The sequence below is a fragment of the Dama dama genome, chromosome 4, assembly GCF_033118175.1.
Source record: "Dama dama isolate Ldn47 chromosome 4, ASM3311817v1, whole genome shotgun sequence".
Taxonomy (NCBI): Eukaryota; Metazoa; Chordata; class Mammalia; order Artiodactyla; family Cervidae; genus Dama; species Dama dama.
In genome coordinates this window covers 64,554,205-64,570,576 of record NC_083684.1, presented here as the reverse complement: position 1 = coordinate 64,570,576, position 16,372 = coordinate 64,554,205, and the positions used below count along the sequence as shown (strand labels likewise).

General features: G+C 37.4%; 1 protein-coding gene across 1 annotated transcript; it reads right to left on the bottom strand.

Annotated features, from left to right (window-relative positions):
* Positions 1-13,998: 13,998 nt before the first annotated feature.
* Positions 13,999-14,826, bottom strand: LOC133054795 (vomeronasal type-1 receptor 4-like). The gene has a single exon (XM_061140114.1). It carries the CDS (start codon positions 14,824-14,826, stop codon positions 13,999-14,001), a length of 828 nt encoding a protein of 275 aa, XP_060996097.1.
* Between the last annotated feature and the right edge of the window lie 1,546 nt (positions 14,827-16,372).

Here is a 16,372-nt window from a genome sequence, read left to right as displayed (position 1 = left end):
TAGTATACTTGTTTCAATGCTCTTCTCTCAGAACATCCCACTCTTGCCTTCTCCCATAGAGTCCCAAAGTTGATTCTGTACATCTGTGTCTCTTTTCTATTTTGCATATAGGGTTATCATTACCATCTTTCTAAATTCCATATATATGCATTAGTGTACTGTATTGGTCTTTATCTTTCTGTCTTACTTCACTCTGTAAAATGGGCTCCAGTTTCATTCATCTCATTAGAATGGATTCAAATGAATTCTTTTTAATGGCTGAGTAATATTCCATTGTATATACATAACATAGCTTCCTTATCCATTCGTCTGCTGATGGGCATCTAGGTTGCTTCCATGTCCTGGCAATTATCAAGAGTGCTGTGATGAACATTGGGGTTCACATGTCTCTTTCAGACCTAGTTTCCTCAGTGTGTATGCCCACGAGAGGGATTGCTGGGTCATATGTCAGTTCTATTGCCAGTTTTCTAAGGAATCTCCACACTGTTCTCCCTAGTGGCTGTACTAGTTTGCATTCTCACCAACAGTGTAAGAGGTTCCCTTTTCTCCACACCCTCTCCAACATTTATTGCTTGTAGGCTTTTGGATAGCAGCCATCCTGACTGGCGTGTAATGGTACCTCATTGTGGTTTTGATTTGCATTTCTCTGATAATGAGTGATGTTGAGCTCCTTTTCATGAGTTTGTTAGCCATCTGTATGTCTTCTTTGGAGAAATGTCTGTTTAGTTCTTTGGCCATTTTTTGATTGGGTCTTTTATTCTTCTGGAATTGTTTTGAAGGAATTGCTTGTATATTTTTGAGATTAATTCTTTGTCTGCTGATTCTTTTGCTTTTATTTTCTCCCATTCTGAGGGCTGACTTTACACCTTGCTTATCATTTCCTTTGTTGTGCAAAAGCTTTTAAGTTTCATTAGGTCCCATTTGTTTATTTTTGCTTTTATTTCCAATATTCTAGGAGGTGTGTCATAGAGGACACTGCTGTGATTTATGTCGGAGAGTGTTCTGCCTATGTTCTCCTCTAGGAGTTTTATAGTTTCTGGTCTTACATTTAGATCTTTAATCCATTTTGAGTTTATTTTTGTGTATGGTGTTAGAAAGTGTTCTAGTTTCATTTTTTTACAAGTGGTTGACCAGTTTTGCCAGCACCACTTGTTAAAGAGGTTGTCTTTTTCCCATTGTATATTCTTGCCTCCTTTGTGAAAGATTAGGTGTCCATAGGTACATAGATTTATCTCTGGGCTTTCAATTCTGTTCCACTGATCTATATTTCTGTCTCTGTGCCAGGACCATACTGTCTTGATGACTGTGGTTTGTAGTAGAGCCTGAAGTCAGTCAGGTTGATTCCTCCATTTCCATTCTTCTTTCTCAAGATTGCCTTAGCTATTCAAGGCTTTTTGTATTTTGATACAAATTGTGAAATTATTTGTTCTAGTAATACTGTTGGTAGCTTGATAGGGATAGCATTGAATCTATAGATTGCTTTGTGTAGTATAGCCATTTTGACAATATTGATTCTTCCAATCCATGAACACGGTATATTTCTCCATCTATTTGTGTCCTCTTTGATTTCTTTCATCAGTTTTCTATGTATAGGTCTTTTGTTTCTTTAGGTAGATATACTCCTAAGTGTTTTATTCTTTTCGTTGTAATGGTGAATGGTATCGTTTCCTTAATTTAGCTTTCTCTTTTCTCATTGTTAGCGTATAGGAATGCAAGGGGTTTCTGTGCGTTAATTTTATATCCTACAACATTATGTAGTCATTGTTTAGCTGTAATAATTTCCTGGAAGAGTCTTTAGGGTTTTCTATGTAGAGGATCATGTTTTCTGCAAACAGTAAGAGTTTTACTTCTTCTTTTCCTATCTGGATTCCTTTTATTTCTTTTTTTGCTCTGATTGCTGTGGCCAACACTTCCAAAACTATGTTGAATAGTCGTGGGAGAGTGGACACCCTTGTCTTGTTACTGACTTTAAGGGAAATGTGTTCCTGACTTTAAGGGAAATGAGTAAAGCTTAAACGGTTAAAAGACGTGTATATCTGCATTTAAAATGGTATGTTTCAGAAATACCAGAACACATAAATGTATTTTCATCATATCAGTAGAAAAGCATAGAGTTTCTTTGAGGTATAGGAAATATTGAATGACACAGCGGACTTGTACACAATGAGCTGACATCACTCCCCAACACCTGCATCACTGAACACCCGTAAACAGTCTGTCTTCCTGACCCTGTGTGTTCATCCTATGGCTGATATTGTGAAGGAGGAGGGAGAATGCTGTTGAGTGTTGTTTCCTCAAAATTTTATCTTTCCTCTGTTACTTTTAAAACAGTTTTGAGGGTATTTTAAATAAGCAAGCTATTTTTCCCCGAGCTGAAATTAGAAAGTGACCCTGACTGATTAAATACTATGTGGTGTATGTGTACAATAGAATACAACTCGGCCATGAAAAGAATGAAATAATGCCTTTTTCAGCAACTTGGATAGAGTTCGAGATGACCATACTAAGGGAAGTAAGCCAGAAAAAGAATGACAAATATCATGTTATATCATTTATGTATGGAAACTAAAATACTGGGGCTTCCCAGGTGGTACTAGTGGTAAAGAACCGTCCTGCCAATGACGGAGACATAAAGAGTCGTGTGTTCCATCCAAGTTTGATCCACTACTTGGGTCAGGAAGATTCCCTGAGTAGTGCATGGCAACCCACTCCAGTATTCTTGCCTGGAGAATCCTCATGGACAGAGAAATCTGGTAGGCTGCAGTCTGAAGGGTTGGACATGACTGAAGCAACTCAGTGAGTGAAAACATGACACACATGAATTATCGATGAATAAAGAAACAGACTCATGGACCTATAAAACCAAATTGTGGTTCGCAAGGGGGAAGGTGGGGGAAGGATGCATTGGGAGTTTGAGATTAGTAGATGAAAACTATTAAACACAGAATGTATCAAAAACAATGTCCTACTGCATAGCACATGTAACTATAGTTACTATCTTGTGATATGTCATGATGTGAAAGAGTATGAAAAAGATTGTCACTAAATCACCTTGCAGTACAGCAGACATTGACACCATACTGTAAATCAACACTATATATCAGTAAAATAAATTTTAAAAAACTGAATGTGTCAGATGTGAAGTGAAGTGAAAGTTGCCCAGTCGTAGCCAACTCTTTGAGACCCCATGGACTGTAGACTGCCAGGCTCCTCTCTCCGTGGAATTCTCTAGGCCAGAAGACTAGATTGGGTAGGCGATCCTTACTCCAGGGAATCTCCCCAACCCAGGTATTGAATCCAGGTCTCCTGCATTGCAGGCAGATTCTTTACCATCTGAGTCACCAGGGAAGACCAACCATCCGGGAGTGGGTAGCCTATCTCTTCTCCAGTTGATCTTCCTGACCCAGGAATTATACTGGGGTTTCCTGCATTGCAGGTCGGTTTTTTTTACCAGCTGAGCTACCAGGGAAGCTATGATTAGATGACAAATTGTGGAATTCATGAATGGGTCCTCTGCCACGTGCTGCATTTCCAGCTCCTCCTTCCTACAACTAGATGTTACCAAGCTGAATTTGGGTCCATATGAGTCTTTCCATGTATTGTTGCATGCAATTTTCTAATATTTTGTGAGGGTTCTTGCATCTATGTTTGTGAGAGATTCTGGCCTGTAATTTTCTTTATATATATTGCCATTTTGTGCTTGTGGTATCAGAGTGATGTTGACCTCATAAAATGAGGTAAGAAGCATTCTCTACTCTTCAGTTTTTGTGGAAGTGCTTGGGAAGCATAGGTGTTTTTTTTTCTACTTTTTATTTGTTTATTTTTTTTTACTTTTTATTTTTTTCATTTATTTTTATTAGTTGGAGGCTAATTACTTCACAATATTGTAGTGGGTTTTGTAATACATTGACATGAATCAGCCATGGAGTTCATGTATTCCCCATCCCAATCCCCCCTCCCACCTCCCTCTCCACCTGATTCCTCTGGGTCTTCCCACTGCACCAGGCCCGAGCACTTGTCTCATGCATCTCACCTGGGCTGGTGATCTGTTTCCCTATAGATAATGTACATGCTGTTCTCTCGAAACATCCCACCCTCGCCTTCTTGCACAGAGTCCAAAAGTCTGTTATGTACATCTGTTTTTCTGTTTTGCATATAGGGTTATCATTACCATCTTTCCAAATTGCATATATATGTGTTAGTATGCTGTAATGATCTTTATCTTTCTGGCTTACTTCACTCTGTATAATGGGCTGCAGTTTCATCCATCTCATTAGAACTGATTCAAATGATTCTTTTTAATGGCTGAGTAATATTCCATGGTGTATATATACCACAGCTTCCTTATCCATTCATCTGCTGATGGGCATCTAGGTTGCTTCCATGTCCTGGCTATTATAAACAGTGCTGCAATGTACATTGAGGTGCACATGTCTCTTTCAGATCTGGTTTCCTCAGTGTGTATGCCCAGAAGTGGTATTGCTGGGTCATATGGCAGTTCTATTTCCAGTTTTTAAAGAAATCTCCACACTGTTTTCCATACCGGCTGTACTAATTTGCATTCTCACCAACAGTGTAAGAGGGTTCCCTTTTCTCCACACCCTCTCCAGCATCTATTGCTTGTATGCTTTTGGATAGCAGCCATCCTGACTGGCCTGTAATGGTTCCTCATTGTGGTTTTGATTTGCATTTCTCTGATAATGAGTGATGTTGAGCATCTTTTCATGTTTTTGTTGGCCCTCTGTATGTCTTCTTTGGAGAAATGTCTGTTTAGTTCTTTGGCCCATTTTTTGATTGGGTCATTTATTTTTCTGGAATTGAGCTTCAGGAGTTGCTTGTATATTTTTGAGGTTAATCCCTTGTCTGTTGCTTCATTTGCTATTATTTTCTCCCAGTCTGAGGGCTGTCTTTTCACCTTACTTATAGTTTCCTCTGTTGTGCAAAAGCTTTTAAGTTTCATTAGGTCCCATTTGTTTATTTTTGCTTTTATTTCCAATATTCTGGGAGGTGGGTCATAGAGGATCCTGCTGTGATTCATGTCGGAGACGGTTTTGCCTATGTTCTCCTCTAGGAGTTTTATAGTTTCTGGTCTTACATTTAGATCTTTAATCCATTTTGAGTTTATTTTTGTGTATGGTGTTAGAAAGTGTTCTAGTTTCATTCTTTTACAAGCGGTTGACCACTTTTCCCAACACCACGTGTTTAAGAGTTTGTCTTTTTTCCATTGTATATCCATGCCTCCTTTGTCAAAGAGAAGGTGTCCATAGGTTCGATAGGTTCGTGGATTTATCTCTGGGCTTTCTTCTGTTCCATTGATCTATATTTCTGTCTTTGTGCCAGTACCATACTGTCTTGATGACTGTGGCTTTGTAGTAGAGTCTGAAGTCAGGCAGGTTGATTCCTCCAGTTCCATTCTTCTTTCTCAAGACTACCTTGGCTATTCGAGGTTTTTTGTATTTCTATACAAATTTTGAAATTATTTGTTCTAGTTCTGTGAAAAATACCGTTGGTAGCTTGACAGGGATTGCATTGAAACTATAGATTGCTTTGGGTAGAATAGCCATTTTGACAATATTGATTCTTCCAATCCATGAGCATGGTATGTTTTTCCATCTGTTTGTGTCCTCTTTGACTTCTTTCATCAGTGTTTTATAGTTTTCTCTGTATAGGTCTTTTGTTTCTTTAGGTAGATATACTCCTAAGTATTTTATTCTTTTTGTTGCAATGGTGAATGGTATTGTTTCCTTAATTTCTCTTTCTGTTTTTTCATTGCTAGTGTATAGGAATGCAAGGGATTTTTGTGTGTTAATTTTATATCCTGCAACTCTATTATATTCATTGATTAGCTCTAATAATTTTCTGGGGGAGTCTTTAGGATTTTCTATGTAGAGGATCATGTCATCTGCAAATGGCAAGAGTTTCACTTCTTCATTTCCTATCTGGATTCCTTTTACTTCTTTTTCTGCTCTGATTGCTGTGGCCAAAACTTCCAACACTACGTTGAACAGTAGTGGTGAGAGTGGGCACCCTTGTCTTGTTCCTGATTTCAGGGGAGATGCTTTCAATTTTTCACCATTGAGGGTGATGCTTGCTGTGGGTTTGTCATATATAGCTTTTATTATGCTGAGGTATGTTCTTTCTATTCCTGCTTTCTGGAGAGTTTTAATCATAAATGAGTGTTGAATTTTGTCAAAGGGTTTCTTTGAATCTATTGAGATAATCATATGGTTTTCCTCTTTCAATTTGTTAACGTGGTTTATTACATTGATTTGTGGATATTAAAGAATTCTTGCATTCCTGGGATAAAGCCCACTTGGTCATGGTGTATGATTTTTTTAAAATATGTTATTGGATTCTATTTGCTAGAATTTTGTTAAGGATTTTTGCATCTATATTCATCAGTGATATTGGCCTGTAGTTTTCTTTTTTTGTGGCATCTTTGTCTGGTTTTGGAATTAGGGTGATGGTGGCCTCATAGAATGAGTTTGGAAGTTTACCTTCTTCTGCAATTTTCTGGAAGAGTTTGAGTAAGATAGGTGTTAGCTCTTCTCTAAATTTTTGGTAGAATTCAGCTGTGAAGCCATCAGGTCCTGGGCTTTTGTTTGCTGGAAGATTTCTCGTTACAGTTTCGATTTCCTTGCTTGTGATGGCTCTGTTAAGATCTTCTGTTTCTTCTTGGTTCAATTTTGGAAAGTTATACTTTTCTAAGAATTTGTCCATTTCATCCAAGTTGTCCATTTTATTGGCATAGAGCTGCTGGTAGTAGTCTCTTATGATCCTTTATATTTCAGTGTTGTCTGTTGTGATCTCTCCATTTTCATTTCTAATTTTGTTAATTTGGTTCTTCTCTCTTTGTTTCTTAATGAGTCTTGCTAATCGTTTGTCAATTTTCCTTATTTTTTCAAAAAAACATGTTTTACCTTCGTTGACTTTTGCTATGGTCGCTTTAGTTTCTTTTGCATTTATTTCTGCCCTAATTTTTAAGATTTCTTTCCTTCTACTAACCCTGCGGTTCTTCATTTATTCCTTCTCTAATTGCTTTAGGTGTAGAGTTAGGTTATTTATTTGGCTTTTACCTTGTTTCTTGAGGTAAGCTTGTAATGCTATGAACCTTCCCCTTAGCACTGCTTTTACAGTGTCCCATAGGTTTTGGGTTGTTGTGTTTTCATTTTCATTTATTTCTATGCATATTTTGGTTTCTTTTTTGATTTCTTCTATGACTTGTTGGTTATTCAGAAGCGTGGTATTTAGCCTCCATATGTTTGAATTTTTAACAATTTTTTTCCCTGTAATTGAGATCTAATCTTACTGCACTGTGGTCAGAAAAGATGACTGGAATGATTTCAATTTTTTTGAATTTTCCAAGACCAGATTTATGGCCCAGGATGTGATCTATTCTGGAGAAGGTTCCGTGTGCACTTGTGAAAAAGTTGAAGTTGATTGTTTTGGGGTGAAATGTCCTATAGATATCAATTACGTCTAGCTGGTCCATTGTGTCATTTAAGGTTTGTGTTTCCTTGTTAATTTTCTGTTTAGTTGATCTATCCATAGTTGTGAGTGGGCTATTAAAGTCTCCCACTATTATTGTGTTACTATTAATTTTCTCTTTCATACTCATTAGCGTTTGCCATACATATTGCGGTGCTTCTATGTTGGGTGCATATATATTTATAATTGTATTATCCTCTTCTTGGATTGATCCTTTGATCATTATGTAGTGTCCTTCTTTGTCTCTTTTCACAACCTTTATTTGAAAGTCTATTTTATCTGATATGAGTATTGCGACTCCTGCTTCCCTTTGTTCTCCATTTGCGTGAAATATTTTTTTCCAGCCCTTCACTTTTAGTCTGTATGTGTCTCTTGTTTTGAGGTGAGTCTCTTGTAGATAGCATATATAGGGGTCTTGTTTTTGTATCCATTCAGCCAATCTTTGTCTTTTGGTTGGGGCATTCAAACCATTTGCATTTAAGGTAATTATTGATAGGTGTGGTCCAGTTGCCATTTACTTTGCTGTTTTGGGTTCACGTTTATACAACCTTTCTGTGTTTCCTGTCTAGAGAAGATCCCTTAGCATTTGTTGAAGAGGTGGTTTGGTGGTGCTGAATTCTCTCAGCTTTTGTTTGTCTGTAAAGCTTTTGAATTCTCCTTCATATCTGAATGAGATCCTTGCTGGGTACAGTAATCTAGGTTGGGAAACATAGGTATTAACTCTTTGAATGTTTGGTAGAATTCACCTGTGAAGCCATCTGGTCCTGAACTTTTGTTTGGGGAAATTTTCTATTACTATTTCAAGCACTGGACTAGTGATCAATCTAGTAGGTTTCCTATGTCATGATTCAGTCTTGGAAGGTTGTATGATACTCTTTTTTTAAATGTATTTATTGTATTTTACAATATTGTATTGGTCTTGCCATACATTGACATGAATCCAATATGGGTGTATATGTGTTCCCCATCCTGAACCCCCCTCCCACCTCCCTCCCCATCCTATCTCTCTGGGTCATCCCAGTGTGTCAGCCCCTAGCATCCTGTCTCATGCATAGAACCTGGACTGTCAATTCATTTCAAATATGATAATTTACATGTTTCATTGCCATTCTCCCATATCATCCCACCCTTGCCCTCTCCCACAGAGTCCAAAAGACTCTTCTATACATCTGTGTCTCTTTTGCTGTCTCGCACACAGGGTTATCATTACCATCTTTCTAAATTCCATATATATGCGTTAGTGTACTGTATTGGTGTTTTTCCTTCTGGCTTACTTTACTCTCTAAAATGGGCTCCAGTTTCATCCACCTCATTAGAACTGATTCAAATGTATTCTTTTTAATGGCTGTGTAATATTCCATTGTATATATGTACCACAGCTTTCTTATCCATTCTTCTGCTGATGGGCATCTAGGTTGCTTCCATGTCCTGGCAATTATAGACAGTGCTGCGATGAACTTTGGGGTGCATGTGTCTCTTTCAATTCTGGTTTCCTCAGTGTGTATGCCCAGGAGTGGGATTGCTGGGTCATATGGCAGTTCTATTGCCAGTTTTCTAAGGAATCTCCACACTGTTCTCCATAGCGGCTGTACTAGTTTGCATTCCCACCAAAAGTGTAAGAGGGTTCCCTTTTCTCCACACCCTATCCAACATTTATTGCTGGTAGGCTTTGGGATAGCAGCCATTCTGACTGGTGTGCAGTGGTACCTCATTGTCGTTTTGGTTTGCATTTATCTGATAATGACTGATGTTGAGCATCTTTTCATGTGTTTGTTAGCCATGTGTATGTCTTCTTTGGAGAAATGTCTGTTTAGTTCTTTGACCCACTTTTTGATTGGGTCTTTCATTTTTCTGGAATTGTGCTGTAGGAATTGCTTGTATATTTTTGAGATTAATTCTTTGTCCGTTGCTTCATTTGCTATGATTTTCTCCCATTATGAAGGCTGTCTTTCACCTTGCTTATAGTTTGCTTTGTTGTACAGAACCTTTTAATTTTAATTAGGTCCCATTTGTTTATTTTTGCTTTAATTTCCAATATTCTGGGAGGTGGATCATACAGGATCGTGCTACGGTTTCCAGAGAGGGTTTTGTCTATGTTCTCCTCTAAGAGTTTTATAGTTTCTGGTCTTCCATTTAGATCTTTAATCCATTTTGGGTTTATTTTTGTGTATGGTGTTAGAAAGTGTTCTAGTTTCATTCCTTTCCATTTGGTTGACGAGTTTTTCCAGCAAGACTTGTTAAAGAGATTTTCTTTTCTCCATTGTATATTCTTGTCTCCTTTGTCAAAGATAAGGCATCCATAGGGGCGTGGATTGATCTCTGGACTTTCTATTTTGTTCCATTGATCTATATTGCTGTTTTTGTGCCAGTACCACACTGTTTTGAAGACTGTGGCTTTGTAGAAGAGACTGAAGTCAGGCAGGTTGATTCCTCCAGTTCCATTCTTCTTTCTCAAGATTGCTTTGACCATTTGAGGTTTTTTGTATATCGATACAAATTGTGAAGTCATTTGTTCTAGTTCTCTGACAAATACCATTGCTACCTTGATAGGGAGTGCATTGAATCTATAGATTGCTTTGGGTAGTATACTTATTTTCACTATATTGATTCTTCCAATCCATGAACACGGTATATTTCTCCATCTATTTGTGTCCTCTTTGCTTTCTTTCACCAGTAGTTTATAGTTTTCTATATATAGGCCTTTCATTTCTTTAGGTAGATATACTCCTAAGTATTTTATTCTTTTCGTTGAAATGGTGAATGGTATTGTTTCCATAATTTCTCTTTCTCTTTTCTCATTGTTAGTGTATAGAAATGCAATGGATTTTTTTGTGTTAATTTTAAATCCTGCAACATTACTATATTCATTGATTAGCTGTAGTAATTTTCTGGAAGAGTCTTTAGGGTTTTCTCTGTAGAGGATCATGTCGTCTGCAAACAGTGAGAGTTTTACTTCTTCTTTTCCAATCTGGATTCCTTTTATTTATTTTTCTGCTCTGATTGCTGTGGCCAACACTACCAAAACTATGTTGAATAGTAGTGGTGAGAGTGGGCAACCTTGTCTTGCTCCTGACTTTAGGGGAAGTGCTTTCAATTTTTACCACTGAAGATAATGTTTGCTGTGGGTTTGTCATATATAGCTTTTATTATGTTGAGGTGTGTTCCTTGTATTCCTTCTTTCTGGAGGGTTTTTATCATAAGTGGATCTTGAATTTTGTCAATGGCTTTCTCTGCATCTATTGAGATAATCATATGTTTTTATCTTTCAATTTGTTAATGTGGTGTATTACATTGATTCATTTGCAGATATTAAAGAATCCTTGAACCTGGGATAAAGCCCACTTTGTCATGATGTATGATCTTTTTAATATGTTGTTGGATTCTGTTTGCTAAAATTTTGTTAAGGATTTTGTATCTATATTCATCAGTGATTTTTGGCTACAATTTTCTTTTTTGTGGCATCTTTGTCAGATTTTTGTATTAAGGTGATGGTGGTGTCATAGAATGAGTTTGGAAGTTTATCTTCTTCTGCAATTTTCTGGAAGAGTTTGAGTAGGATAGGCATTAGCTCTTCTCTAAATTTTTGGTAGAATTCAGCTGTGAAGCCATCTGGTCTTGGGCTTTTGTTTGTTGGAAGATTTCTGATTAAAGTTTCAATTTTCATGCTTGTGATGGGTCTGTTGAGATTTTCTATTTCTTCCTGGTTCAGTATTGGAAAGTTGTCCTTTTTGAAGAAAAGGCATCTGGTCCCATCACTTCATGGCAAATAGATGGGGAAACAGTGGAAACAGTGGCTGATTTTATGTTGGGGGGCTCCAAAATCACTGCAGATGGTGATAGCAGCCATGAAATTAAAAGATGCTTACTCCTTGGAAAGAATGTTATGACCAACATAGACAGCATATTAAAAAGCAGAGACATGACTTTGTCCACAAAGGTCCATCTAGTCAAGGCAATGGTTTTTCCAGTAGTCATGTATTTATGTGAGAGTTGGACTAGAAAGAAAGCTGAGTGCTGAAGAATTGATGCTTTTAAACTGTATTGAAGAAGATTCTTGAGAGGCCCTTGGCCTGCAAGGAGATCCAACCAGTCCAACCTAAAGGAAATCAGTCCTGAATATTCATTGGAAGAACTGATGTTCAGCCTGAAACTCCAAAACTTTGGCCACCTGATGCAAAGAGCTGACTCATTGGAACAGACCCTGATGCTGGGAAAGATTGAAGGCGGAAGGAGAAGGGGATGACAGAGGGTGAGATGGTTGGGTGGCATCACCGACTCGATGGATATGAGTTTGGGTAAATTCCCGGAGTTGGTGATGGACAGGGAGGTTTGGTGTACTGCAGTTCATGGGGTTCAAAGAGTCGGACATGACTGAGCGACTGAATTGAACTGAACTGAATAAAAAACCTGCCAGAAAACAATGTCCAGGATTTGAGCATGTCACAAGTGATTCTATGAAATAATTTTTAAAATAACATCTATCCTTCTTAAACTATTCCAAAAAATTGAGGAGGAGGGAAACACTCTTAAATTTATTCTATCAGGCTATATCTACACTGATATTAGTACTATAAAGAGACCCTACAGAAAATTACACATCATTTTCTTGATGAATATGATTGAAAAAAATTTTCAAGAAAATATTAGCAGACAGAATTCAACAATCTATAAAGTGTATCATAAATGATTATCACATAGCATTCTTCCAGAGATGCAAGGATGCTTAAAAATCCACAAATCAATCGATGTGATACACCACATTAAATAAAGGAAGAGAAACACAAGATTGTGTCAGTAGATGTAGAAAAAGCATTAACAAAATCTAACATCCATTCATGGTAAATACTCTCAGAAAAATGGGCATAGAGAAAATACATCTCAACATAATAAAGGCCATTTATGACAAACCTATAAAGGTGGATATCTGAAAGCTTTTTCCTCTAAAATCAGGACCAAGGGAAGGATGCTCACTCTTGCCACTCTGGTTTAACAGTGTGGTGGTCCTAGCCACAAAATGTGTACAAAAATGTAATAAGAGACATCCAACGCCTAAGAGAAGAAGTAACACTGTCACTACTATAGAGAAATGATACTTTTTATAGAAAACCCTAATATCTCCACCAGAAAACTAACTAATGAATCCAGTAAACAAATACATACACATGCACATGCGCACACACACACACACACACACACACACACACACACACAAACACAATTGAATATTCCTCACCCCTTAAGGATAAAATTTTGCTGCTTCTAACATAGATGGACCTGAATATCATTCTGTTTAGTGAATTAAGTCAGACAGAGAAAGACAAATACTGTATATTATCACTTGACATATGGAATCTAAAACTAGTACAAAAGGATGAAAATAATGATGTAGAAAAAGACTCTCGCACACAGAGAATAAACTAGTGTTTACCAGTGGGGAGAGAAAGTGGGAAGGGGCAAGACAGAGTAAAGATTCAGAAGTACACACTACTATGTGTAAACTAAATAAACTACAAGGACATACTTTACAGCACAGGGAATATAGCCAACAGTTCATAATAGCTTTAAAAAAATAACCCATATATTGAACCACAATGTTGTACCTCTGCACTACTATAGTACTGTAAATCAACTATAATTAATTGAAACCTTTAACATAAAAGAGTTCTGCATTGTGATATGTGGTTGTAATTGCAGTCATATTACAATATTTACATGTAACAAATTACCAAATCTTACATTTTATATTTACACAATGTTATATGTCAAATATATTTCAGTTTAAAAATCTACTGAAATATAGTTTTCTTTCAGTGTGTTTTTTTATTGTACTTCACTTCTAACTGCTCATTTCTACATGAAAATATTTTAATATGCTAATCTCCCTGCAAGACTCTTTCTAATACATACTGCCATCTCTCATAAAAATGTTAACTATAAACTTGTAACTAGCTCCCAAACTCTTACCTGATTTTATCTTCGAGTGCTAACCAGGGTATTCTTTACTCTCTGAGGACATTAATTTCCTCAGTTTTATTTCTGACGACTGTACACACTGATCCATTTTCTTGTATACTTTTATCTATAATTCCATACCTACTTCATTTTTGGGAAATTCGTTTTGTTAGACTGAAAGTAACACATTTGAACACTTTATAATATGCACATCATTTCTAGACCTGTTGTTTATTGCATAAAAATGAACTTTTCTACAAGAAAACTTCATTGATATATTCATATTTCATGACAATATATTTCAATTGGTCTTTATATTGAAGAAGACACTTGGCATGTCTGGTATAATAGTACCTTGAAATTAAAATAATAATTAGGAGTCTGAGGGTGAATAAATGAGCTGGCAATGGCTAATTATAGAAATAAATAAAATTCACACTTTCCTCATAATAGTGGAGGACTTTGCATTTCTTCTTCAGGCAAAGTAGAGCCTTTGTACACTGGAGTTATGGCTTATGAGCAGAAAGGGGCTGAAACTTGGGAAGCATGCTGCAAAGATTATAGTGATGTCCACAAGGAACTGGCTGGGTGGATCAAAAAGAGCCAAAAGATCTTGACAGATGGAGGAAAGTATATAAAATAGACAAAGGTGCTCCCGAGGAGAAGGATGGATTTAGTAGCTCTGGACTCAGGGGAGGACCTGAAGGAGGCGTCAGTCCTACGAATGTGCTGGACCTGCTGCTTATGTCTGTACAGGATGAGAACCATGGAGCTGCCAGCCCAGAGTGTGAGCCCCAAACATAAAACATCAGGGAACAACAGCAATGCTGTAGACAAGGCGTGTCTGGTTTTTCTACTCTTCTGGTCAGTAAGAATAGTAGAACAGTATCCAAAATCTTTACTGCTTGTGTTGTTTCTGTCACTTATTTTGCTATTTATATAGATAGGAAAAATGACATTTACCAGCATTTGCAGGATCCAACACAGGAAAATAGAGGGAACCATGTACTTGGGAGCTGTTACTTTCAGTGCTGCCCACCTGGACTTCCAGGGACTGATCGTGATTGCCTGAAAGACATTCAAGAGGCAGATACTACTGATGGACTCTCCCCTCCCCACTCTGTGCAGAAAGAAGAGAAGTTTGCAGCCAACATCACTGCGGATATGCTTCCACCCAAAGACTGCCATTGTGTGTGGGACTCCTTTAGAGAAGAGGACCAAGGAGTTGGCCACAATCAGGTGCTTAAGGATCAAATCTGTGGACCTTAACCTGTAACCCATGAAGTGAAAGATGATAGAACTGCAAAGGAGTGAGAAATTCCCCGGAATTCCAACCACGGTCTGTGTTAAGATGATCATGCCTATTATGAGAAAGCTGCTGGCCATCCTTTCAGTTCACAGTCACTGCTACTTGTCTCATGAGTTAGTGTCTGTATGGGAACATCAGGCGTGGGCTGCGTGCATCATGTCTATTGAAATCCAATATTCTCCACTTATCCTCAGGTCCCACTGGGAAGATTTTGCTTTATGCTTTTCTGCTCCTAGTAGCCTTAAAAGGGTTCAATGTATAACACTGAAAGAGCACTTAAAATGCAGAATTACTTGCTGAAGGCACTCCACGGTATCACTTCATTCTTCACAAATCCACGAGCCCAGGATGTCTGTGACTTCAATTTTTTCAGGGAAAGGTAACACAGAGAGGTTCCGTATTTGTTGAGATTTGCTGCACAGGGCAGAGCGAAGACTTGAGAAACTCATTAGGCTGGTCAAGAGAGTGCACTGAACTACCAGCTCTGCCGAAAAACAGTTAGTTGTGTTCAAGTAATAATCCATACCTATGCTTAGTTTTGATTTCACAACTTCTTAACTTGATTTTAGACTGATGGTCTTTTATATTTTCATTATAAGAAGATTCCATTTTTGTAAAGCGTTATTCTGTAGGGCACTATGTACTATGTGTTACGTTTTAGATGTCTTAATACATATACATGGACTGCTGGCAGTAGAAAATGTCATATGGCAGGAACATGCCCAAGATTACGTAATGTCACGAAGATGAGAATGGCTCAGTATTGGGATGGTATTAGGATGTTTTTATGTCTGAAAAGCAGGTACAATGTACCCATCACAGGAATTATTGAATAAGCACAAGTAACATTGTAAACTTTCAGCCAGAAAATATAATACATGATAAAAGAAGGTAAGCAAAAACTGAATTATTATTGCTTTCAATTCATATACTTATCTATTCGTTAATTCCAGAGCTAAACAAAAATAGCAACAAAGAAATAAGATTTGTGCATGCCACTGACGTACCAGACATATATGTATGCCTTGCATCTGCAAGTCATGTATTCTTGTGCATTTTATAAATTCAGAGACTGGATTTTTAGATTGATAGTAGCCTATTTAAAAAAAAAAAAGAATCAACATGCTAGGAGACTGCCAGCTGCTGCCTCTAACTTGCAGTTACCATGTCAACTGTTCTTGAAATCTAAGAATAACAATAACCTCACCAGAATGAACACACTACAGAGGTTTTCAGTAGAGGCAAACTTACTGTCTACACTAATTGCATCAGACATTCAGGATTGGAGCAACCCTTTCTGTTCAAGTTGTTTCCATTTAGATACACTTTCTGCATGGGATTACCTGATTTCTTCAGATCCATCATACATTTTATTGCAAACCTGTATGGATTAGTGGTGAACTTTTGGTCATCCTGAACATAGAGTCTATAATTCCTGTAAGGTAGACTCAACAGCAGATCGATTTTACAAATGTATTTTGCCACTTAAAATACAATTGTTTTAAGTTGAGAAAAATATCTTTATGGGAATTGTTTCACGTGGGAGTTTCATTCTTTGTCTAGAAAACGCTTTGATGGACATGAATGAGTTAAATCCAAGAGCTTTAACTCAGTGAGAAGCAA